The sequence below is a fragment of the Dermacentor andersoni genome, chromosome 7, assembly GCF_023375885.2.
Source record: "Dermacentor andersoni chromosome 7, qqDerAnde1_hic_scaffold, whole genome shotgun sequence".
NCBI lineage: Eukaryota > Metazoa > Arthropoda > Arachnida > Ixodida > Ixodidae > Dermacentor > Dermacentor andersoni.
Window position 1 is genome coordinate 124,636,692 of NC_092820.1, and position 26,530 is coordinate 124,663,221.

Genomic DNA, 26,530 nt, shown 5'->3' on the forward strand with positions numbered 1-26,530 from the left:
TGACCAGCTTCACACACGTACACTTCTTTTCCCCTATGACACTGAATAATGCGAACGCATTAAAATTGAGACGCATTCCTGCGTTTGGGTTACCTATCTACCGGGTCTGTACCCTTCGAGTCGAATCGACCAGTTTGTGTCGGGTTCGCATGAGTTTCTCAAATGTTTTTTTGCCTTTCTGTAGTGCCAACCAGCCTAGCCTCTTCTGCAGCCACCTATATACACTCGTTTCATACATAGGCCGTTTATCCGAGCGAACGTGGTTCGAGGTTCCACAGTGGCACCAACAGTGTTTTGTTAGCAGTACAAAGCTTTGTGCCGGCTGGTATATTTTTCTCCTAATCATCATTAGCTTATCAGTCATAAATAATTGTCAATATTTACTTGCACAAGTGCGTAAGCACGAATGTCAAATTGTGCATCGCATTCGAACGCATCATATCAGCAGATTCCAACTCGCCAAATGTTTCTCGGTTATTTACTCCGCGTTTCAAATTTGTGGTGCAAAGCGCGAAAACGCAATGCCAGGGCCGCGTGTTTCCCGCACGCGAGGCCAGCGCTCTCAAGAGGGGTTTCAACGAATCAACACCACTGAATGGCTGACTTGGTGATTGGGAAAATGTGACAGGGCGACGGCATAGCTGGCGGCTGCTGCTGCTTGCCCTTTATTTTTCTCAATGCGAAGCATTTCTCTGCCAAGGTCAAACGCGAGCCTTCGCAACGTCAGCCTGTCGCCGATGCGCGCGCCCCCTATGCACCTCCTCGCTGGCTGCTGCTCATTAGAGAGCTTTAGAAGCGCTTGCGTCCCCTTAAGCTCTCGGCTAGGCGCCTCCTTGCTCCACACGCATGCGCGGGCACTCCGACACGCACGCTCGCGCGTCGCCATCGGCTTTGTGCCTTGTTGGTCCATGCGCCTGGATGCGTGTGCTCTCCACAATTAGTCATATGTTGCGCGTAGGCGTCTGCTGGCAGACGCGATGGCCCTTCGAAAGTATCTGGCGGAAGAGTGCAAATATTCTGCGGAGACTAGAGGTATGCGATGCGTACTGGAGGGCGATCCAGAAGGCGAGTTACCGGGGAGGGTGTGATTTCGTTAGGGTTTTGCGCCACGTGTAGCGGAGAGAGGTTTCGCATTGACTTAGACAATCATCGACGATGGTTTGTGCCGTAATTATTCTCTTGTGCAAAAGCGTCAAATGGCCCATTGAACGAAAAGACGGCCAACCCTTCTCCTACCGGAAACTGGGGGTAAGAGAAGCACTGGGGGACCTTCGTGATTGTTAAGTAACCTACAGGTAACGGCGCCGGATTGCTTCGTCCTCCCACTTCCTCAGCTCGGGATCTTCTTTTCCTTGCGGTGGGATTGCCTGGGCTCGGGCAACTATAACGGCTGGATCGGCGCGCCGACGGCGAGCCTTTCACGGGCGCGTTCTCGCCACCATCCGTCGAAGGCTGCCTGTTCCTAGAGGGAATGCACAACGCGTGGCCGTCCCATCAGTTCTCTCACACTCGCCTGCTCTTTCCGTCCCCGGCGGAAGTGAAACGCCTGATTGGTTGCGCGCGTGGCGTGAGCTCGTGCCTATGCAGCTGTCAACTCATCAAACCGCCCTTTCCCGTAGCTGCTATGCTCTGGGAACGATTTCTTTTTTTTTTTTGCGTGACGACACTGCCATCGAAACTTGTGAGCCGATACAAGCTTGTTAACGTAGAAACTGTACAAAAAAAAAACTTCGCACCAACTTAATCGCTAAACTAGACGAAACTACTCGCTGCGCCAAACTCGAAAGACCGCTCAGTGGCGTTCAATTAGACCTAATAAATGCTTTCGCATTCACAACTCAAAAGTGGAGAGGTGCCCTCGGATTTCCTTGCTTCAGCGCTGAACAGTGGGCGGTCGACGCAGTTGCATTTACATGACTTGCAGCGGGCAGCAAATTCCTCGATGTCCGTTAAGCAAAGTCGGACACGGCGACGCCACATCGTGGTTCGCAGAACTTCGCTGCCGAGGCGCTAGGCCACTTCGATATTTCAATTGTCACCACCGCCGGGTTCTCAAGAAAGCACGGGTCACAACGCAGATTCTGTACTGTCAGAGCTCACCGAGGCCAAAGCCGCACTGCCGCACCGCCACTACTCACGGCTTTCCGCCAAGTAACACAGAACTTACAACCGATACACGAGCAACGCACGTAACCATCACATGAGCAATGTTGAACAACGCGCGTTTCAGAGAACGATCACTTCGACGACGAACACGCCACGGCGTCACTCGGTGCCAGCACCGCGCCTTCTCAAAAATCCCTAAATGATGCTGTCACTAGGCACCTAGGACCAGGTCACGTGAGGGATTTTTGTACGACAAATAGACGCACGTGTTACTTTCACCTATAAAGATCACGTTCTCGTGACGCCTGCGGCAGAAAGGATGTTCCACATCCACCGCAAATGTCTGTAGGCGGTGGCGCTGGCTAACACCCCCAGGGTTCTATACTAGAAAACATAAGATACCCAAGAAAGTGGATGGGGAAACTCCACCGTGGTAGCTCGTTTGTTAGAGCATCGCACGCGGAATGCGAAGTTTATGGGATCGTTCTCCACCTGCGGCAAGTTGTTTTTTCATCCACTTTCACTTCAATTGGTTCATCGGTTCATTGTTTCATTTATTAAGCACAAGTAATTTTCACTATGTTATCGTTTGTGTCATTGTTTGTTGGCTTCTTATGATATGACTAATAAAAATCGGGCCTCTCGGTTAACCCCCTTCCCGTATTGTGCGGCAAAGTATGCCTGAAATAGCCCATTCTCACTTCAGATGCCTTTCTCCACTTCCGTCCACACACCCTCCACAGCCTTCCCTCTGCCAAAGCTGAAAAAAAAAGATTAGAAAGCAATGGATAACTGTGGACTTCATTTCATTTCATTTATTATCACCTTGAAGGCCCGAAGGCATTGCACAAGGGGGGGCAATACAAACACGTGTAAGAGTGGTTTCTTGCAAAACACCGAAAAAAACTTATCCAAAAGAATACGTAAAAAGAATCAATTGTAAGTTTCATTAGGTCTCGTAATTGTGACATATTGACTGAGTTTAAAAGATTCAGAAATAAACTTCGAAAATTCTACAAAATACAAAACGATCAACGTAGATTGTGGAATACTGTGAATGATTTAACTCGACGAGGGTGAAAAACGCATATCGTGAATGAAATTGTAATCGATATTGCCAGTGTAGTTGTGAAAGGGCTTGTTGATGAAATGAATCGACACCTTGTTAGCACAGGGGTATATAGTGGACAAGGCTCAGAAGCGGATAGTTTTATGACTACAGGGCAGGTTGATTCCATTATGCTTACACCAGCAACCCCTACTGAAATTGAAACAATTATCATGGCCTTAGAAAACAAAGCTGCAGGCTGGGAAGACTAAATAAAGGCCTTACCTGTCAAGTATGTCGCTCATCTTATTAGTACTGTATTAACCCATATAATAAACGAGATGCTGACACGTGGTTAGTTCCGAGATGAATGAAAAATAGCTAAGGTCACCCCTGTTTACAAAGGTGGCGATGAGAAAAGCTTACCAACTACAGGCCGAGATCTGTTTTGCCGGTGTTTTCGAAGATACTCGAGCATGTTATTAATGATAGGCTTACCATCTTTTTTTCCTAAACACGAAATAATTACGAAGTCGCAGTATGGCTTTCAAAAGGATAAGTCTGCAGGACTAGCTTGAATAAACATAAAGGACAAAATAATTCAAAATATTGAACAATCTACTCACTCTGGGAATTTTCTTGGATTTGAAAAAGGCATTCGACACTGTGCAACACGATATCCTTCTTAAGAAGCTTGCTGCGTATGGTGTTCTACGTGTAGCACAGAATTAATTACATCATATCTCTCAAATCGGTATCAGTATGTATACGTCGACAATCTGGTATCACAAAAATTGAAAGTCGAATATGGCGTCCCGCAGGATCAATCTTAGGTCCCCTCTTATCATAAATGATATAACGTCAATACCAAACTCGCCTGAAATAATAATGTATGCTGACGACATTAATATCTTTTTCACTGGCACTGCAAAGGAGGTCATAGAATCATCAGCCAACAGTTACCTCTTACACCTCTCCATGTGGCTTAAAAGCAACCGACTGTGTTTGAACACATGCAAAACCAAATATATAATTTCTAAGCCAGCAAATAAGAGACCCCTACCGCTACCCCTACCGTAACGTGTACTTTGAGGACACGTTACTAGAACACGTTCTTGGTCGTACGGTTTAAAGAGGTCCTTACATGGAATACTCACGTTAACAAATTAAATAGTGAGCTATATCGAGTTACTGGCTGCATGTATAAAAAACAAAATATACTACCCACCTGGCTGAAACAAATTATACTATTCACTTTTCTATTCAAACCTCAGTTACGGCATTTTAGTATGGTGAACTACCCCCCCCCCCCTGCAGCTTCAAACTACAACAAACTAATCATTGTACAAAAGAAAATATTGAGAATGTGTGAAAACTATGCGGGTGACAAAACCGAACAAAACCGCTCTTCATTAAATATAGCAGGCTTTACTCCAGTGGATTTATAAAAATAGGCTGCACACAATACCTGTCGACAGTTGCACCTCATACGCAATACGTAGGCCACACCATCTAAAGCCATTATCAAAGAATTATCAAACGATTAACATATTAAAGAGTGATCACTTTAACGTACAATACACACAATCCTTCCACAACTTCACAAATGACTGTAAAAACCTACTAGTGCGCAGTGACATTGCATTTTCATTTTGAGTAACTTGTGCTCATCCCTCATAACACATGTAACCTCAATTATGTTACAGATTTTCTCAGCGCTTGTAAATTATATTTGGCATTGTTTCGGCACCTACATTGTACATCAGTCTAAGTTCTTTTCTGAAATGTTTCTATGTAATGATCCATTTACTGTATATGCTACTTATTTTCGCGCCAGTGATTCTATGGATTTCTTTTCTTTGTTGACTTCTGATGTAAGTCAATTTTATTGTTATATAATACTTATTGCTTATGTATCTTTGGGTTTTCAAAATCTATCCCGTTTAAGCAAAAGTTTCGTTGCTGTGTGCAGTGTGTTAAATAAATTTTTGGCAGATATGTATGTGACTAACATGTCATGCTGCCTTGAACTGTAGGGGCGCAGAGGCTCTGTCAGGTATTTTGCCTTTACCTCTGCCCCCTACACGGAGAGAATCCGTGAAACAATAAAAACTTATTATTATTAATAAAAAGCGGTTCAGGGCCCCTTTAAGACCACTGCGGTAGCGCGCGCGTCAGGTAATCCACGTTCGTACGGTCCTTGCAATCAACGCCAGTACATGCTTAGGCACCCGAGGTTGCGAGTAATTCCCTCTGCCGCATGCCTCGCTTCCACGCGAGCATGGCGTCCTGATGAGGCCGGCTCAGCTCTTGACGGGTCCACCATGTCTTCAATTCTGTACAGACCATCACAGCTGCCTCCACTGCGCGGAATAGATTGCACGTCTGTTTGGAATGTCCCGCATCGGGCCCCACCTCAATCAACTGCGCCGATCAGACAGCTGTGCAGCCCGCTCAGCTGCACCGGCTTGGTTGGCCCAACTGACTTCTCGCGAAGACCAGCAAAATCTCGAGGGACTCATTCTGCTATTTCTGTCTCTGTGCCAGGAAAACTCTCTGAAATAAGGGTGTTGTCACTATCCACCCGCCTCCACTTGGCATTCTTTTTCGTGTTTTGCAGCACAATTTAGGAACGCGGAAATAACCGAAAAATGATTCTGGGCTGGAAACTATACAATGTGATGAATTTGAATGTGTGGCGCAAATTGACATTCGCGTTCACGCAATTATACCAGTAATTATAAATTTAGGCAATTTTTAGGCGTTAACTAAAGCATAGTACCAGGAAAAGATATCGGAAATATGCGCAACGCAACTGCTATACGACACACCGTTGGTTCCATTGCCGTATCGCGTTGGCTGGGACACATGTCCTTATTGACGCTTAAAGGGACGCTAAAGGCAAACAAGAAGTCGACGTAGACTGTTTAAATACCGTTCGAGAAAGCTTGCAACGCTTGTTTTGTGTCAAGAAAGGACTTAGTTTACGAGAAAAGTGCATCTCAAGGGTCCGAATACCAAAACGCAAACGCGCGGCCACGGAGAGGCCGAGCCAAGAAAGAGCGGTGGATTTGCCGCTGCAGCTGCGGTCTTGGTCGTGGACCCGTCGGGCATCCCGCGACATAACATGGAAGTTGAATTCTCTGCTCCTTGCAGTATGTGCGAGTTTCGCGAGCCTGCAAAACCAGCGCAGCACTGCGCTATAACGAAACTGCTGTGTTAGTGCACGTCTCAGTGCGTAAAGTAGTGTGGCATATATTGACTGAGCTTACAGTCGTTAAAATTTCCTATCACTAGATGGCGCGCCGATTGTCCAGCTACAAAGGAAATGGTGGTTAGTGCAGGTATAAGCGGGTGTCGTTTACACAGAGAAAATGCACTCAACGGTGCAAGTTGGTTTACAGTGTGCCACCAAAGGTGCCCTCGGATATGCAGACGCATTGCGTGGTATAAAGCATAGCATCTGGGGGCTTAGTCTATACAGGGAAACACTTATTAAATAACTCTTGATGTATATTCAGAGAACCCACACGCAAAAAAACAACTTTGTTGCGCGCTTCATCGGATGACGTTTCCGCGGGTTGTATCGGTGCTGCGGCCTTTCTGCCTTACGGGCAAGCTCAGTCTACGGGCTCGTTCCGGACTGAGCGTTAACTTTGATGAATATCCCTAATTGAGTGCGAATGTCAAGATTATTCTTTTAACTGGAGGTGGGTTAAAGCGTTGCTCTAAACTTGACTAAGAAAAATATAACTTGAGTTAAGTAATCCAAACTCCCTTATTAAGCGGGACCGCGAAAAATGCCACGTTCATTACGCTCAGAGTTGTTTTGCATAAAACAACTCTGAGCGTAATTAACGTGGCATTAAAACGTTGTATTAAAAAAAAAGTTCCGCTCTCCTCTACTCTCGTCCCCGAAGCGCAAATATATCAGCCCTCGTGGTCCGAATTTCATAGCTGAAGTGACAAATTAGTATTTCTCTGAAAGAAAAAAATCTGTTCAGTTTTTGACAACGTATCAAAGGTTTTCGTTATCAATTGCTACCTCAAGGTGTCAGCAAAAACATTCATTCATTTTTAATTCACATTCATAATGCTGAGAAATATAGCCACAAATTGTTTGAAGATTATTTTCGAGCCACTCAAGGCACGTTATAAGCCCTAGGCAGCAGGCTCCCAACCTGTACGTCAGAGCCCAACATCAGTGGGACACGACGCATGGTCATTTGTGAAATATTCAGGTGAACTAGGTTTACCTGCTGCACCACTTCGACGAATTACGTAATCATTTTTTTTTTTTTTTTGGTGGCGTATCTGAGGTTTTCCTCATTATTTGCCAACTCAAGGGGCCGGATGAAGCCCAAGGAGGAAGCGTATAATTAGAGCTCTACAGCGGAAGAAAGATCCGTCGGGAAGTCGTTTCTGAGATATTTCTCTGTCGAAGAATGCACATACAGATATCTGAAAAACTGCACATAAAAATAGCTGAAAATAAATTGAGAACCCAAGCGGTTGGAGAAAGCCCATAAAAAAAGTATATTTATAGATATCCGCTAGACATAATTTCTAGGTATCCGATATGTATACATATAACATAGTGAGCTATATATATAGATACAGTGAGCCAGCATTTTTCATTGCTACTTATACTGTGTATTTTTAGTATTTCATTTTTAAACCTCCTTCATATAGCATCTCCCTTCTCAAATGTGCGCTTACTCTGAGGGTGCTGCAAATAAATAAATAAATATAGCTATATTTATAGATATCCTACCACTGTGCCGTAACAGCGGTACCAGTGGTATTATATACCGGTAATACTGCGTGTAATAAGGTGATTCTAGGTTCTACCGCGCACTTTTTATCCTTGTGTAAGGCTGCACTATCTTTCAAGTTGGCCCACAAGAACGGTTAGACAGTAACAAGCAATCCCAGTAAGTTCCTGAAGTATGTTAAACGCATTACAAATTCATACTAAGTCATGTTCTTCTACTCTCCTATATGCGTAACGAATCTATTGCAAGGTTATTCAGACCGCCTTACGTTGGGTGTAGCTGTCCATAGATAGCTGTTGTCGATTGCTCGAATCGGCAGAGAAGGAAAGCTCCATGCAGCGGTGTAGAATTGAACTGTGACAGCAGTGTCCGCCATGTGTTCCATGTCTAGGAACCGTTCTTAATTATTTTTATTTTTTTACGCGCGCTTTCTACAAGGCGGCGGCCACGGTACCAAGAACAAAACCAAGGATGACCCTGCACCACCAACACCAGCGGAAAGTAAGTAGCTTTACTGGACCGTTTGTCTGGCGTCGCGGCTTGTACGAGCACAAGACGCTCTCATTGCAACGTCTCCAATCGCTACAGCTTTCTTTTAAAAAAAAGTATGTGGCCGAAATAATTTTTTCTTTGTTTTCTTGTTGTTCCGACAGCAATTGCACACACTCGGGTGTCGTTCGCGTGATCGGCACCGCCGCCGCCGTCGTGCTGTACCGCTATCGAATGCGCACGCGTGGTCCCGTGTGGGGGCAGATTACACTCCCTTTCATGTATAGATAGCGAGTGGCTGCAGAAGCTACTACATGCGTGACCTTCGAAGTTACACTAACAGCAGTTTGAGTAAAAATCGTCGTGCTACCTACGCAAAATCTGCTTGCACAGGTGGTTTATCCGCCTTCGCGGACGCCAATTTCCGGAAACGTTAGTCGTCAAACACACAATTAAAAAAATGTTAACTTTCTTTTGCGATATCGTGATTGTCGCGTAGGTTCAAATTGGAAACTTAAGACATTCGTCTTTGAAGATAACTTCATTTTGAATCTCCTGGAGCGTTTCTGTTTCGAGATAGTCATCTTCAATTGCGACGCTTACTCACCTAATTTCGCATTCCGGGCCATCGATTGTGACACATCTTGCTGTGTGTGTGTCTCAATGTCTTGATTAACAGCAGCGCAAGGACACCAGAGGGGAGAGGAGAGAATTAATTAACTCTGCAATGTGTCATCTCCTTGGCGCTTCCCATCACTCCTCGTCCTCGTCGCCTTACGCTTCAGTGGTCTCCGAGCCCATGTAGGGGAACTACGGACGGCAACTATGGGGGGTGAATCCAGTGGACTGTAAAAAAACCCTGAGCGACGAACTAACGACGACCATTCAGCACTTCCACCAGCAATCCGACAGCAGTCAAATTGTATCTGCTGACATTACCGTTGCCGTCGGCAACAGCGCGGTTACAGCTCTCGTCGCCTGGGTGCCGATTGTTAAGCTATAGAACTTTCTGCACAATTGCGAAAAGTTGCGACAGCCTGGCAAGGACAGAAGTTGCGTACGGCAGGTGGCCATCAAGTGGAATGTGCGCAGCGCAAATTAACATGCGTGAGACGACATTCACGGGATCGTTCCTCGCACCACTGTCAATTATCTTTGGCATACATTCTCTCAGTGAATACGGTGCAATTATAGGTCTTCGCTACTTGCTCGTGACGTTTCCGGAGCCTAATTTTACTGCAGGTGACAACGTTCAAACTCGGAATACTGCGTTCCGCGTTTCCGACGAGCTGGTTACGCTGTCTGTCAGATTTTTGCTGCACTGCAATACTCGCATCTCGCAAAGCTCACAACCATCGCTTACCTTAAGTAGCCTGCGGACTCACTGGCCCCTCGACATTAGCCGCGCTTTCGTCGTCTGATCATCCTAAGTGTTAACTAGCAAACTTAATGCCAATCACACAATCAGCACAAAAATAGATCCATTTAAATATATTGCACTACTTCGGCGATTGCTTCGCTACATCGAGCCAGAGTCAACCAGACGTGCTCGACAAACATCGCATTTTAAGTGCGCTGAAATATTCGTCCGCAAGCATGCCTACAGGATGTCACAAAAAGAACAACCCTATTAATGCATGGAACGCGGATGGCGCCGAGCAAGGCGGAAGCGTCACGCCGAGCTCCCGCAATTTGCTCAAATTAAGTGCGATTTCTGCGAGGCCGTCGCCATCGCACCGCGGCATCACGTTTATGAAGATATATGCTTCACTTCAAGACTATTTTCGACCCTGTGAGTTTATTTTGTGCACTTCTGCGAGGACTTTTGTACCCGAGGCGGGCGCCATGTCGGCTAACCTTCTGCACAATTACGAAAAGTTGCGACAGCCTGGCAAGGACAAAAGTTGCGTACGGCAGGTGGCCATCAAGTAGCGGGGAGTGGAATGGACGGCGGGTATGGCATTAGGGTTAGCGGGGCCCTACTCGACTTTATTAAATAAGTCGAGTAGGGCCCCGCTAACCCTAATGCCATACCCGCCGTCGAGTTCGCCGGTTGACCGGACGCCGGGGCTCCCGCCGGCACAGACATCTACCCAAGTCTTGCCAAGTGCACTGCAACGAATTACGAAGTGATCGGCCGAGAAATCGACCCCTCGGAGGTTTCGGTCAGGAACGGGTGGTGCGACATCGCCCCACGAAGAACGGCCAATCCTAAGCCTCACCTCAACGTGGCCGCCAACGTGGCAGCCTCCGGCGCCAGAGCGAAAGCATCCAAGCCCGTTTCGGCCCGTAAAGAAATCAAGGCAAGTAGAATGCCCTTACTCCCGCAAAACGAGACCAAAGTAGTAATTCGCATCCGCGGTGGACTGAATATCGCCAAAACCGGACACGTGGAAATTCTGCAGGCCATTCAAAAAGCAGCCGGACTCGAAGCGACGCATTGCGACGGGGACACGATTTCCCTAACTTAAAACAGCACGTCATGGTCGTGAGTTCCCTGCTTCCCGGGAATGTCAACGGACATTTGAAAATTCAGAGCGTCACCATCGCCGGGCAGATGTACGAGGCCTCCTCCTACCAAACTGCACCGGACGACACGTGCAAGGGAGGCATTCGCAACCTTCCGCTCCACCACACGCACGAAACGATAACCAGGTTAGTCGTCAAACCGAGAAACCCGCTCGTACTGCGGCGAAGCGCAATAAGGAAACGGAACGGTGATGTGGCCTTCGAAGGACACAAAGTTCCCAACCACGTGATGTACGGATGTGCATGGCGAATGCTCGCTCTACAGGAAGCAGATCGCCAAATGTCAGGCTTGCAGCAAACTAGGGCACCGAGCAGACGTATACCCCACACCGGAGAAGCAGACTTGGCAGGGGCTGTGACATTGCGGACCCCGGAGCAGATCACACTTGTGAAGAGGTCTCTTCCGCGTTGTGCGGCGAGAAACACCCCACGGCCATCAAGGAATGCAAGAACAGATACCAGGACCCGTACGTGGTACGCAAGTGAAGAATCGAGAACAAGCACGCAGCCATTTCGGCCAATAAACTTCGAGAAAAGGCCGCGAGTCTCTTAAGGCACAATGGCTCAGGTGCGGCGCAGCTGCCCGAAGGGCAGCGCGAGCCCAGAAAACGCTCCAAATCCAGAGGGAGCTCGGGATCCCGAACGGCCAGCAGAGGTCGCAGGAGCCGCTCCCGCACGCCCGGGAGCTGGGCCCGCTCCACCTCGGGGGTGCGGTTCATGCCGCCTGTTGGAGCCAACAGCTGGGCCCAGCGAATCAAGGCGACAACGGGATGCCAGGCCTCCGCAACGGCTGGGACTCTGCCCCCTAACTGCGGGCTGCTGAGGGACCAATCTCAGCTGAGGTTGCAAGCACGTCCAGAGAATAATGTACACAGACATCTGAGAAAGAATCAAAGCACTCGAGCACGAGAACGCTCAACTTAGACGCACAATGACAGAACTGGTTAACGAGAATAGATTGCTCAAAACGCAAACCAGCACACCAAACGCACTGACACAGGACACACACATGGACATTTCACCATTCCGGCTCCCTCCACCGTAGCGGAATCAGAAACGGCTAGTCAAACCCCACCAATGCCTATGTCATGCTGCATGGCTTCGGCAAAACCTGGAACCTGCTCAAACACCTTATTAAGAAGGGTCAAACCAGGAGCTCCCAGACCTAGGCGGCCGACAAGATAGCGAAATGCGAACTCAAAAACTCCAACGAGCAAGAATTTATGGCAAGACTTGCCGAGAGATGCATGCCACTCTCGAGCAGCCACGAGAACGAGGCCGAGGCACCCGGTTCCCCGTACACTGGAGCGGGCAACCCCGACCTCGGCGAACCCTTCAACCTGAAAGGAATCAGGACCGTCCTTCAAAACTTGAATGGCACATCGGCCCCAGGTCCGGACGGTATTAGTAACAAGGCCCTTCGTAACTGTACGAAGACTCCATCCGGTTCCTAGCGGAATGAATCAATCAGGTCTGGGCTTCCGGCAGGGTCCTGCCGAAATGAAATAACGCCGCCACGGTTCAGAATCAGAATACTTTATTTCCAACACACTAGTTATGGGCCCCCAGGCGAAAAGCTGTCGCAGACAGCTTGACGGGACCTGGGGGTTTACAGAGTCCTCATCCCAAAGCCCAACAAGCCCTCGGGCTTCGAGAACCTGAGACCCATATCGCTCATGTCGTGCGTGGCTAAAGCGGCGGGACACGCCGTTCAGAACAGTATCTCCAGATGCCTCGAAAACAAGGGACTGCTACCACACACACTCATCGAATTTAGAACCAGTCTGTTGACTCAAGACGCTATGATTTTAATCAAGCACCAAATCATTGATGAACCCATTAGAAATGCCAAGGCCATTCTCGGGTTGGATCTCGAGAATGCGTTCGATAACCTCTCTCACCAATACATTGTGGACACCATTTCCGAACTCACTTCGGAGCTAGATTCCACGCGTACGTCAAGTCGTTCTTGGATAACAGGACGGCTACGGTCCGATTTACCGACCTCTCCACGGAGACTCTCTCGCTGGAGAGCAGGGGCACCCCCAAAGCTCGGTCATCACCCCTATGTTTTTCAACCTTGCCATGGCGGGACTTCCTGAGAAAGTCGGACAGATCCACGGGCTCGAGCACACCATATACGCAGATGTCACCCAAAGGAACCCCGGGCATGATGCAGGACATCTTGCAAGAAGCAGTGAACACCGTAGAATTTCTAATTCCCACAGGTCTCAGATGTTCGCCTACCAAGTCGGAGCTGCTCGTACGCAGATCCACGCAGAAGGGCCGCAGGCCGTACTCGTCAGACTTCGATTGCAATCAGGAAATTACCGTACGAACCAATTCGGGACATGCCATCCCGTGCGTCGACAAAATCGGAGACCGGGGTATGATCGTAGAGACTAAAGACGTCAATGCCTCTACGGTTCAGAAGCTCATCATCAAGACAAACAACGCTATCGGGCTCATCAGAAGAATTGCCAATGGACACAGGGGCCTCAAGGAACATAATCTCATCAAACTCATACACACGTTCGTCACCTGTCACTTCGTGTACGTTGCGGCAATACTCAACTGGTCAAGATCCGAAAGAGAGACTCAATGCGCCAATCGGAAAGGCCACCAAGCAAGCCCTCGGCATTCCGACCAGCACCAGCAACGAGAATCTGGGGCACCTGGGCTTGCACCCTGGAAGAAATTGCCGAAGCCCAGCAGCTTGCCCACCTTGTTAGACTTCCGCCGACGCCTCCGGGACGCACAATCCTAGGGAAGCTAGGCTTTGCACAAGGAGACATAAAAAAGGATTTTGCGGACCTCCCACGGGACATCCGCGCCAAGATCGCGGTCCGACGTTTACCCAGAAACGTACACCCCGAAAACAGGGGCAGACAAACGAGAGGACAACTTGTCCTTAACCAAGCCTTGGCGAACCGCGAAAGCTCAGCTTTTGTAGATGCGGCGGCATACGCGGGAAACAAAGCTTTCTGCTTTGTTTCCCGGCTGCGGATCCACAAGACATGCAGCCGCGGATCCACAAGACATGCAGCCACGGTAATCGCAAGGAAGCCTGAAGAGGCCGAACAGGTTGCGATCGCCGTTGCGCTCACCGACGACAGTCTTTCTCACATCTACAGCGACTCGGTAGCCGCTATCAGAGCTTTTCAAAAGGGCACGGTCTGCGCACAGGCCCTCAGAATTGCCACAAAGAAAAATATTAAGAACCACGTCATATACTAGTTCCCGGCACACTTAGGACCAAAGATGGGCGACGTCCCCAACCATAACGAGGCGGCAGACGAGGCTGCGCGCGCGCTTGCAGACCGCGCGGCTTCACCCGACCATCCGGAGAACAAGGACACCCCACTACATACAATGAAATCGCTAAACACTACTACCTACAACGTAGAGTATGGTGCGCCACACCGTACGCTCACTCGAGCTCAAGAGGTTACACTCACAATGCTACAAATAGACACATACTCCACAAAGACTACACTACTACATGCCTTAACGTCTATCATTCACTTTGGCCGTGCTCGCAAGCTCACATAAACTCCAAGTCGGGCAAGCACAAGTTTGAAGAAGCAATCCTGAGCGAAAAACTCGCTCCCCAAGTCTGGGCCGTCCAGCAGGTCCACTACGACGCCAGGAAACTCAACCTCCGGGTTCCGTCGTGGGAAACGCCCACTCCATGAGAGCCCCGAAGCTCTCGTGGCCTGCAGGACCTTGAATAAAGTTGATTTCCTTCATACCTTCCTATTAATGCATAAGCATTCTTCGGCGAGTTTCCCGGGCGAATCTGTCCATCACGTGAAAAGTGTAATGCGCCGTATCTGCAGAAATATTAATTGACGACGCTATGACGTTTAATTTATTTTTATTATAATTCTTAATTTAGTAATTAATCTATTTATTTTAGTGTAAATGTAGATGATAGGCAGTTTTATAGGCGATAAGGAACGATTGAAAAAAAAGTGATCAGAGAATACCCAGACGGATAAATAGGACTCCATAGAAAAACTATGTGGATACATAGGGCTCCACAGAAAATGCAAAAGGAAGCTTACAGTAGGAGTATAGGCCAAGTGAAATTTGGGGATAGTTCAAATTAAATGAAGGGGGTGAGCCAACTCAACTTGATGGTAGGCCGACTTTAATATTGTTAAGTAGTAGTGACCGTGAAGAAAGCAAAATGGTGAATGGCGAAACTAGCGTTTTATTGGGCGAACTTGTGCCCGCAAAAGCAGGTTACACTTAAGCACAACGATGGCGGCGAACACAGTCGGCGATCGTGGGAAATATGATCAGCGGGTCGCGCGCGTCGGCTTTTTATGCATCAGTCGTCGAATGTTCCAGAGTAAACGCTGGGACCCGTGTGTCTTCCACAAAGTTCTGCGCCATTTGCGTCGCGCATACATGAAACCGGATTACACAAGGTTCGGCGACAGACAGCGGATGGAACCATCGATAAAATTCCAGAAACTTCCCGACACATGTAAGCGCGTCCTCCGTTGTGTCATAACATTTGTTAAGGCCAGAATACATGGAGCGAACTTTCACGACGAAGTTCGGGCGGCAGAAAATCAGTGTGGCTAGATGAGGCGAATGCGCTGTAGTGAAACAAATGGCACAAAAAAAAACTCTAACGGCAACTATTATCGCTTTTGAATTGCGGAACACTCTTAAAAACGCGTAAAATTTCGTTTAGAATGTGCCGATGTAGTTTAAAGAAAGTGGCGATGCTATGCGTTGTGGCAACACTGGGCCGGTAAACAACTTTCGGCTCTTCCAACTCCGCGGCTGTGTTCTGTGGCTCAACGCGCGGGCAGCCGTAGTTAAATTCCAGCCGCGCCGCTTGGGATGCCATGAATACGAAAAGCGGGTGACCGGCGTGAACGATAGAGCGGGATCGGGATACACGGACAAGCGGGGAAGCCTAGTCGGAAGTCGGGGCGGATAGTGAGACCTGATTGGCTCGCTTTGGGGCGCCGCTCGTTTGCCGCTTCCGGTACCGTCGACGCACTTTTCTGCGCCAGCTAGATCGTTCTCCGCCGCCGCGCGTCGCGCGTACGCCGCCGTCGCATATTCGCTCCATGTATTCTGGCCTTCAGGCGGTGAAACATGGTCGCCCGATAAAGATAAACAAGTACACGTGTCAATAGCCCCTCTTAAGAACATCGTCCCGATGCTACAAACATAGGAGAGCGAAACACAAAAGGACACTTAATAAATAAGAGTAGCAAAACAACGAAAAGAAACTAGAAGTAAAACAAGTCAAAAGATCATTCACGCAATGTCCCAAAGCTCATTAGCGCTGGTAGAACGGCTTGAGTCGCACAACGTGGAGTATTTCAGGTCGTGAGCGGCGCCCCTGTGATAGCGAAATACCGTCTGGTACGACTTCATTATCGAGTGCGCCAGTGCGTCGGATAATCTTGTAGGGTGCGAAATAGCGGCGTAAAAGCTTCTCGCTAAGTCCGCGTCGGCGAACTGGGATCCCAACCCAAACACGGTCGCGGGGCCGGTACTCGACGTAGCGTCGTGGAAGGTTGTAGTGTCTGCTGTCGGTCCTCTGCTGGCTCTTGATTCGCAGGCGGGCGAGCTGTCGGGCTTCGGCGCGCTGGAGATAGGCGGCGGCGCCAAGATTATCTTCGTCGGTGGCGTGCGGCAGCATGGCATCGAGAGTCGTCGTTGGGTTTCTGCCGAAAACTAGCTTAAATGGCGTGATCTGTGTTGTTTCTTGCACCGCCGTGTGGTAAGCGAAGGTTACGTATGGCAGGATGGCATCCCAGGTCTTGTGCTTGACGTCTACGTACAATGCTAGCATGTCTGCGAGGGTCTTATTCAGGCGCTCCGTAAGACCATTCCTCTGCGGGCAGAAGGCAGTTGTCCTCCTGTGACTTGTCACAGGAGGACAACTTTCTAGAATATTCTAGAATATTCTATATATTCTAGAATAGCTGTATTCTAGAATAGCTTGGGTGAGCTCCGCTGTAAAGACCTTGCTCTGTCGGTGATGAGGACTTCTGGGGCGCCATGTCGCTGCAGGGTGTTCTCGGCGAAGGATTTCGCTACTTTGGCTGCGCTACGTTCCGGCAGAGCTTTCGTTTCAGCGAAACAGGTGAGGTAGCCCGTCGCGACGACGATCCACTTAATTTCCTGATGTTGACGTCCGAAATGGTCGTAACATCCCGATCTGCTGATATAGTCAGCAAGGAGGATCGGTCGGCTGTAGCAATCCCGCTGGCCTTGTCGGCGGTGTTTTGCGTCGCCGACAGTCTGAAATGCTGACAGCATTTCGTCGACTTGTTGTCTTATAGCTTCATGTTCTCGCGTCGAAGAGTGCGCTCGAGCGCACTCTTCGGTTATTATGCCATGCTTTGCGACAGGTGTTTGTCGAATCCTCGATGACGTCGAAAAGCAGTCTTCGTATCATCGGAGCAGACTTCTGAGCTGTTGCTGCTTATTCATGGGGAGACTTGGATTTATGTCTGGTTCAGGAACTACGGTCGTTATGCGACCGTAGTTCCTAATATGCGACATAATTTGAGAGGACAAACGCATTGCTGGTTTCCAAATTCCTCGATATATGCGATCGTCGTGCCCTTGTTAATGCGCTTTAGCTCCTGGCTGAAGTTTGTCAGCAACACTTTGTTTTTCCTCCGTGCAGTCGCGCAATCGCTCTTGCGACTCAAATTTCAGTCGAACAGCAGACGTTGGTCACCCTCGATGACGCCTTCTACGTTGGAAGGTGTTTTGGTGCCGACGGAAATGACAATGCTGGAGGGGGGAAGGATGCTGATTTGATTTTCGATCACACTCAAGCCTTGTGACTACGAGAACTCTCTGGCGGTATCGCTTGGTCTTCGGATAGTGTTATCGACGTCGACTTCAGGTGGGTGATTGCGCCGTGTTGGTTCAGAAAGTCATGCCGAGAATTACGTCTCGTGATCAGTGTTGAAGGATAACGAAGGTGACAGGGGAAGCCCGGTCATGAACGGCAATTCTCGCGGTGCACATTTCCGGTCAGCGTTATTAGGTGTCCTCCAGCGGTCCCATTTCAGGGCCTTCCCATGCTGTCTTAACCTTCAACTTGGCGGCGATGGGTCCACTCATGACGGAGTAGTCGACTCCTGTGCCCTCTAAGGCGGTGGCTGCATGGCCGTCGAGAAGCACGTCGAGATCGGTGGTTCCTCTGTGTTGCGTTGCAGTTAAATCTTGGCGTCAGATTAGGGCTACGGACGGGCTACTGAAGTGGAATTTCTCTCGGTCCCATATGCCAGGAATCGACGTATAATTAACGTAATTAACGTATAAAGTTCCAAAGTACACTTTTGGCCCAATCCACCAAACTTGTTAAAGGGTCCTTACCGATTGTTATTAGGAAAAAACACTTGTATGGCAGCAGTTTTCTTTTATACTGTAAAATCACATAGAACTGAAATAGCTCAAGTAAATAAAACAGGAACAAGAACAAGTACAACATGCTTTTCGTCGTTTTTCATAGCATTGTTACAGAAGTTGTAGTAGGAGCAGTCTTGGTGGCGTCGAAGATACGCTTGGTGACGTTCTTTTCTTAGAATGAGTATCATTCTTTGATTAGTTTTCGGTTTACCAGGCCTGCTTGCCGGCGTATTTGTATGCGGCGTCCATATCTTTTCGCCTACGTTCTTTTTGGTGACCATTTCGGAGTCGCTGTGGACGTTGGAGTTCTTCATCGACCTTCCTGCATTTAATTTTCTGATGCTGTTGCGGCAGCTGTTCTAGTGTTACATTCTAATATGGCTTAGACTTGTTTCGGGTAGCTGGTACAGTGATTTCTTTTGTGAGGCTCCTCCAGGGGTGGCGGCAGCGACTTCCGATTCGACACGAAACACTGGTTCCACCTCTTGTTTCGTTGCTAGAAGTACCCTTGGCAGGCCTCTTCGGTTAAACGCTCCAGGTGCGACGCTTCCTTTCCAGTTGTCGTCACGTTCCCGAAATGCCGGCGAGCAGGAAGGGTGCTCCAAGCACAGTGATCGAATTGCGTTCCATGCCCACACGCATTAGAGACCTTTAGCTTGTACGCTATTCCGGTAAACGGGAGCGGTTTGGGCGGATTACCGGATGGTAGGGGCGTAAACGTGAGCGGTGAAGCCGCCTGGTGTTGTAGAGCTCAACCAGACAAACGCATAGCTAAAACTGCAGTAACTCACCATATCCTGCTTCGCCACTCGTGCAAATTTTTGGCAGCGGCGTAATTGTGAACACGATTACGCCACTGTCGAAAATTTACGCCAGCAGCTAAGCAGAATATAGCAATTAGCTCTGTGTTTGTGTGGTTGAGCTTTGCGCCACCAGCTGGCGCCACCAATCTGGCCGCTCACCTTGACGCCCCCGCTAAACCGGAAAACCGCCCGCGCTTGCCCGAATACCGGACACGCTAAAGGTCTCTATTATCAATGCGGGATCCGCGGGGGGCATTTTCTGACTGCTAAAAAATCCAGCGTCCCTCTTTCTGCAAATTTGCTTCCACCCGCGTGCACGATCGCTACGGCTTCTTTGGTTCAATGTTGGCAGCAGCAGCTGGCGAGCGCGGTCCTGGGGTCATTGCGGTTGTAAATAGAGGGAGCGGCTCGCATTCGCGGAACGTAGCAGATGTATAACGCGTGGAAGTTGAGAGAGCCTGGGTATTCACAAATTATTTGCGCTCCTCATAATGAAGCCAGAAACGTCAGTTTCGCCAGGCACTACGCATAAGTTGGCCGCCCCATTTGGTATGGCGATAACTTTTCCCGGCCACTACGAAACATAGCGGATAACGGCGCCATAATGACTTGAAGCACCTGAAGGAACCATTCGCGATGCCCATATGCTGGCGCACCTGAAACGTATCCACACGTGCTTCTCTCGTAACATTGTGGTGCATCAAGTTTTCAGGCCACTGGCACCACTACTACGCTTATAGTAAAATATGCTTGTAAAGCTCTGAAACGCTTGTGTAAGTCTGTATTGAACCCTCAGATTGAATCTGGCTGCACAACACCACTAACATGCCCCCTACTCTTTACCAATATTTTTTTCTCCTTTAATTTGACTGAGGACGCATGAAACTTTTCTTGTGCAACTTACAAATTACGAACAAAACGACTATTCGGCAATTTTCACAGGACCCTAATTGACCCACGCAAATCAAACTTCGGGTACGCGTCCCCCACATTATATTCTCTTCTCATGCGATAACTTTGCGTCCTTGCATTTTCCGGATGTAGCAGGGAAGCTTTGTAAGCATTTCATATAAAATCTAATCAGATGAGAAAATGAAATTGTGCCATTTTCATGTATGCGCTAATCAACGCTCGCACTTGCGTAACTATATGCCCCGACCTCCATATCTAGACCTAAGCTAGTTAAATAATTATTTCATGACAGGCACGAAATGCTTTCGATCATTTATAGTCGCGCTTCTCACATAGATTTAACTGCACGTTAGAGAAACCAAAGTGGTTGTAACGAAACCATATAAAGACCCTCCATCTTCCTCCTCCCCCCCTACGACTACGGCGAACTGCCTAGACCGTGTGCTGCTCTGGGATGTTCCGTAATATTGATTTTAATTTCATTTCATTTCTTTCTGCCCTCTACGTTCTTGCTGGTGAAAATTCGGGTAGACTAGGAGAAAATTAGTTCTTGTTCTTGTACCATTGTTAACGCTTTTTCCTTTAAGCTCACAAAAATTTATAGGAATTTATTGCACAAGGAGGCGAGCTCAAACAACGCTCGCAGGGAGAAAATCTGTTTATGACAACTATTACCATCAACTACCATGTTTATTGCCGCAGACAGTCGCCAACAAAAGAATCTGATTTGTTCCAACGGGTCGGCCTTGCCCCTAGTAGGTAAATGTGTTGTCCAATCCAAGCACCCTTTGAGCACCAATAAGGATGTCAAAATGTTTAGTGTTAATATTTCTTCAATGTTGTTGGCAAAGCTGACGAACGTCATAATGCTCGTGTGCTAACCTCGAATGACCGTCTTGCACAGGTGCAGGATACCATGGCGTTAGCCTCGGTGCTTTCAAGGAGACGGTCCACAATGTGATGGGAAACGTTTACGTAGCTGACGAGCAGACGATACACATAATGCAGTTCTCCTACGATGGAAAAGGTCCCGGTAAGTGCCAAAGTGTCGAACACCACAGCGCATGCGCAGCCAGAGCACGCAGTCGTCATCGAATATGCTTAAGAGGAAGCTTTAGCTCGGGTGCTCCTATCTAAATACATGTAAACGGAGAATTCGTTTTTCTCGGCAACCACAGCACCAAATTTGACGGGGTTTGTTGCATTTAAAAGAAAAACTTAAAATCTAGTGACTGTTGGTTTCGAATTTTCGATTTAGGTCGTCAATTTTTTATTAAAAATTGGCAAAAATCGCAAATTTTCAGAAAACGAAACTATCAAGTTTACAACTCTGTAACTCAGGAAGAATAGGTGATATCACAATTCTGTGAATTGTACCTAATAGCACATCTAAAGCGGACAAATTTGACATCTTATACATGAATCTCAAAAAATTTATTAATATGTAATTACAACTTTCACAGAACCCTTGTAAACAACGTAACAAACTCACGTAAGATGTAAAATGACATATGAAATTTGTCCGCTTTGAATGATCTAATGGATGCCGTTTACAGAACCGCGATATCAGTTCTTGATGCAGAGCTATGAATTTGTAAACTTCGTGCTTCCATTTTTTTCAAACGGTCAAATATTTGAAAATCGATTTAAGAAAGTTCAAGCCCTAAATCGAAATTCCGCTTCCAACAGTCACTAGAATTTGACTTTCTCTTTCAAATGCAACAAATTTCATTAAAATCGGTCCAGGGGTTATCTCAGAAAAACGTTTTTGCGTTTTTACATGTATTTGAATAGGCCGCGTCGGAGTTGGGCCCGAGCTAAAGCTTCCTCTTAAGAGGAAGCTTTAGCTCGGGCCCAACTCCGACGCGGCCTATTCAAATACATGTAAAAACGCAAAAACGTTTTTCTGAGATAACCCATGGACCGATTTTAATGAAATTTGTTGCATTTGAGAGAGAAAGTTAAATTCTAGTGACTGTTGGAAGCGGAATTTTGATTTAGGGCTTGAATTTTGTTAAAAGGATTTTCAAAAATTCAGACGTTTGAAAAAAATAGAAGCACGAAGTTTACAAGCAAATAGCTCTGCAACAAGAACAGATATCGCAATTCTGTAAACGGCATCCATTAGACCATTCAAAGCGGACAACTTTGATATGTCAGTTTACATCTTACGTGAATTTGTTACGTTGTTTACGAAGGTTCTGCAAAAGTTGTAGTTACAGATTACTCCATTTTTTGAGGTTCATGTGTAACATATCAATTTTGTCCGCTTTAGATGTGCTATCAGGTACAATTCACAGAATTGCGATATCATTTTTTCTTGCTGAGTTACGGAGTTGTAAACTTGATAGTTTCGTTTTCTGAAAATTCGCGATTTTTGCCAAATTTTTATAAAAATTGAACGACCTAAATCGAAAATTCGAAACCAACAGTCACTAGATCTTAAGTTTTTCTTTTAAATGCAACAAACCCCGTCAAATTTGGTGATGTGTTTGCCGAGAAAAACGAATTCTCCGTTTACATGTATTTAGATAGGAGCACCCGAGCTAAAGCTTCCTCTTAAGAGGAAGCTTTAGCTCGGGCCCAGCTCCGACGCGGCCTATTCAAATACATGTAAAACGCAAAAACGTTTTTCTGAGATAACCCCTGGACCGATTTTAATGAATTTTGTTGCATTTGAAAGAGAAAGTTAGATTCTAGTGACTGTTGGAAGCGGAATTTAGATTTATGTCCTGGGTTTTGTTAAACGAATTTTCAGAAATTCGGAAGTTCGGAATTCGAAAAAAATACAAGAACGAAGTTTACAAATTCATAACTCTGCATCAAAAATAGATATCGCAGTTCTGTAAACAGCATCCATTAGACCATTGAAAGCGGACAAATTTGATATGTCATTTCATACCTTACGTGAATTTGTTACGTTGTTTACACAGGTTCTGCAAAACCTGTATTTCCAGATTATTAAATTTTTTGAGATTCATGTATAGCATATCAACTTCGTCCGCTTTAGATGTACTATTAGATGCAATTAACAGAATTGCGATATCATTTTTTCTTGCTGAGTTACGGAGTTGTAAACTTGATAGTTCCGTTTTCTGAAAATTTCCAATTTTTGCCAAATTTTTATAAAAATTTGACGACCTAAATCGAAAATTCGAAACCAACAGTCACTAGATTTTAAGCTTTTCTTTTAAATGCAGCAAACCCCGTCAAATTTGGTGCAGTGGTTGCCGAGAAAAACTAATTCTCCTTTTACATGTATTTAGATAGGAGCACCCGAGCTAAAGCTTCCTCTTAAAAGGGCTAATGCCCCGGACACCTTGGTGATTAAGCTGGCCATGCTAGAAGCGTACTCTTAAAAAAGTTGCACCCTTTGGAGGGTATATTTTTCCCCCAACAATAATAGTCATCTACGTTGCTTGTGTTTCTTCAAAATGCTGCTCTCGCTACTTTCCTGTCGAGAATATGTCACGCTGATATCGCGAAAGCCGTTCGTGACTTGGAAGTACAGGCCTCGCAGCGTTAACGAAAGAAAATGCCGCCAAGGCACATGACGATAATTGTTGCGGGAAAAGATACGCCCCGATGGGTGCAAAAATTTTTAAGAGTGCACCAACCATATTCCGCCCCCTTCCTCATATATATATATACGAAGGAGTTCGAATTTTGGTATTCATGACTACATAAAGCCAACAGACAATGAAGTCAAAGAAAATATCGGGGAATTTAGCTGCGCTCGAAAAATGCCGAAAATGAAAAGGAGAAATTAAAATGGACGAAAAGACACTTGCCGCTGCTGGGAGCCGAACTCCCAACCTCCGCATTGTGCGGGCATTGCAACTGTGCTAAGGCAACGGCCGCTGGCTAAACTAAAGGCGCGGCTTGCCGCGTGCATCTGAAACTATGTGCATCTGAAACTATGTGCATCTGAAACTATGTGCATCTGAAACTATGTGCATCTGAAACTATGTGCATCTGAAACTATGTGCATCTGAAACTATGTGCATCTGAAACTATGTGCATCTGAAGCTATGTGCATCTGAAGCTATGTGCATCTGAAGCTATGTGCATCTGAAGCTATGTGCATCTGAAGCTATGTGCATCTGAAGCTATGTGCATCTGAAGCTATGTGCATCTGAAGCTATGTGCATCTGAAACTATGTGCATCTGAAACTATGTGCATCTGAAGCTATGTGCATCTGAAGCTATGTGCATCTGAAGCTATGTGCATCTGAAGCTATGTGCATCTGAAGCTATGTGCATCTGAAGCTATGTGCATCTGAAGCTATGTGCATCTGAAACTCTTAGGACTTGAGACTGACTCCAACCAAATAACTGAATTTTATTAGCCCGACGTTTCGAAGCCCATTTGGCTCCTTCTTCAGGGGCCGAATGGGCGAAAAGACGCTTTTTAAAAGCTGCGCACCGCCGCCCCCCGAAAAACAACCCCCCTGAAGAAGGAGCCGAATGGGCTCCGAAACGTCGGGCTAATAAAATTCAGTTATTTGGTTGGAGTCAGTCTCAAGCCCTAATCAATTTCCCAACCAGACAGGAAATTCTGTCGAAATGTTTAGCTTCATATAAAACTCTGTGCATATAAAACTCTGTGCATATAAAACTCTGTGCATATAAAAATCTGAGCATATAAAACTCTGTGCACATAAAGCTCTGTGCATATAAAACTCTGTGCACATAAAACTCGGTGCACATAAAGCTCTGTGCACATAAAACTATGTGCATCTAAAGCTCTGTGCATCTGTTAAAGCTCTGTGCATCTAAAGCTCTGTGCATATGAAACTCTGTGCATCTAAAATTCTGTGCATGTAAAACTCTGTGCATGTAAAACTGTGCATGTAAAACTCTGTGCACATGAAACTCTGTGCATGTAAAACTCTGTGCACGTAAGACTCTGTGCACGTAAGACTCTGTGCACGTAAGACTCTGTGCACGTAAGACTCTGTGCACGTAAGACTCTGTGCACGTAAGACTCTGTGCACGTAAGACTCTGTGCACGTAAAACTCTGTGCACGTAAAACTCTGTGCACGTAAAACTCTGTGCACGTAAAACTCTGTGCACGTAAAACTCTGTGCACGTAAAACTCTGTGCACGTAAAACTCTGTGCATATAAAACTTTGTGCATATAAAACTTTGTGCATATAAAACTTTGTGCACATGAAACTCTGTGCACATGAAACTCTGTGCACATGAAACTCTGTGCACATGAAACTCTGTGCACATGAAACTCTGTGCACATGAAACTCTGTGCACATGAAACTCTGTGCACATGAAACTCTGTGCACATAAAACTCTGTGCACATAAAACTCTGTGCACATAAAACTCTGTGCACATAAAATTCTGTGCACATAAAATTCTGTGCACATAAAATTCTGTGCACATAAACCTCTGTGCACATAAACCTCTGTGCACATAAACCTCTGTGCACATAAAACTCTGTGCACATAAAACTCTGTGCACATAAAACTCTGTGCACATAAAACTCTCTGCACATAAAACTGTGCATCTAAAGCTGTGTGCATCTAAAGGTATGTGTGACGCTGCGACGCCAGCAGGCGGAGACTGCTGGCGTCACTGAGTTGTCTGGGATCGGCACAGAGCCGTGCCGAGAGAGAGACAAAGAAAATCGATGCAGCAATTGGCTTTGCCAAACGTTTTGAGGCGGGACGCCGATCGCTGCATCGTTTTCTGTAACAATGTGCATCCCACATATCTGTAGCTATTAGTACTACTACAGAAACAGGCTCTTAGAATTATGACCCACTTGGAATACACCGATCCAAACAGACTTGTGTTCGTCTTCGCACAAACTGTTAACACAGTGTAGAATTACTGCAAGTTGTCGTGTTCTCGTCCTCATTGCGCATTATATTTAGTTAGTAGTTCCTATAGTTCACCATGAACTGGTTTATTTACCCTTTATTGAATACTGTCTTAATGACAATGAAAGAACACAAGGGCTGCAACGGCTATATATGCAGAATTACTTCACATGATAGACCAATCTTGTGCCGCTGTCGTATAGGGATTCCCAATAATGGCAAGTTCAATAAGGATAGTGAACGATAATTTTATCGTTATATATTAGACCTATAAAAAACAAGGAATTAGGATTTACTTAGTGTACATCTTGAATATTTCAGTTCTGGTGCGAAGCATGAGTCTATTTTCCCTTTTGCTTTGTTTTCGACATGCACATCAAATATTTGGCAATGGTCAAATAGGCATACAAAATATCGAAAAGGAGGGAATAGGCATCACATGCACATCAAATGTGCATGTGATGCCTATTCCCGCCTTCTCGCTATTTTGTATGCCTATTTTGCCATTGATCCTCTACTAGCCTTCTGGATATTGTGCAAAAGTAAAATGCTAAACTCTGAAGAAAAAGTGAGGCAAAAATATTGCCGAAATTCTCGCTAATACTGTCAAGCAAATTTTAAATAA

General features: G+C 46.5%; 1 protein-coding gene across 3 annotated transcripts in view; it reads left to right on the plus strand.

Annotated features, from left to right (window-relative positions):
- The window catches only part of LOC126534668 (uncharacterized), a 155,289-nt gene that overhangs the window by 54,964 nt on the left and 73,795 nt on the right, over positions 1-26,530 (plus strand). For all 3 annotated transcript variants that reach the window (XM_055072460.2, XM_055072461.2, XM_050181929.2), the window contains 2 exons: positions 8,368-8,430; positions 20,971-21,099. In XM_055072460.2, coding sequence (XP_054928435.1) covers positions 8,368-8,430; positions 20,971-21,099 — 192 coding nt within the window. The remainder of the gene's footprint in view (positions 1-8,367; positions 8,431-20,970; positions 21,100-26,530) is intronic.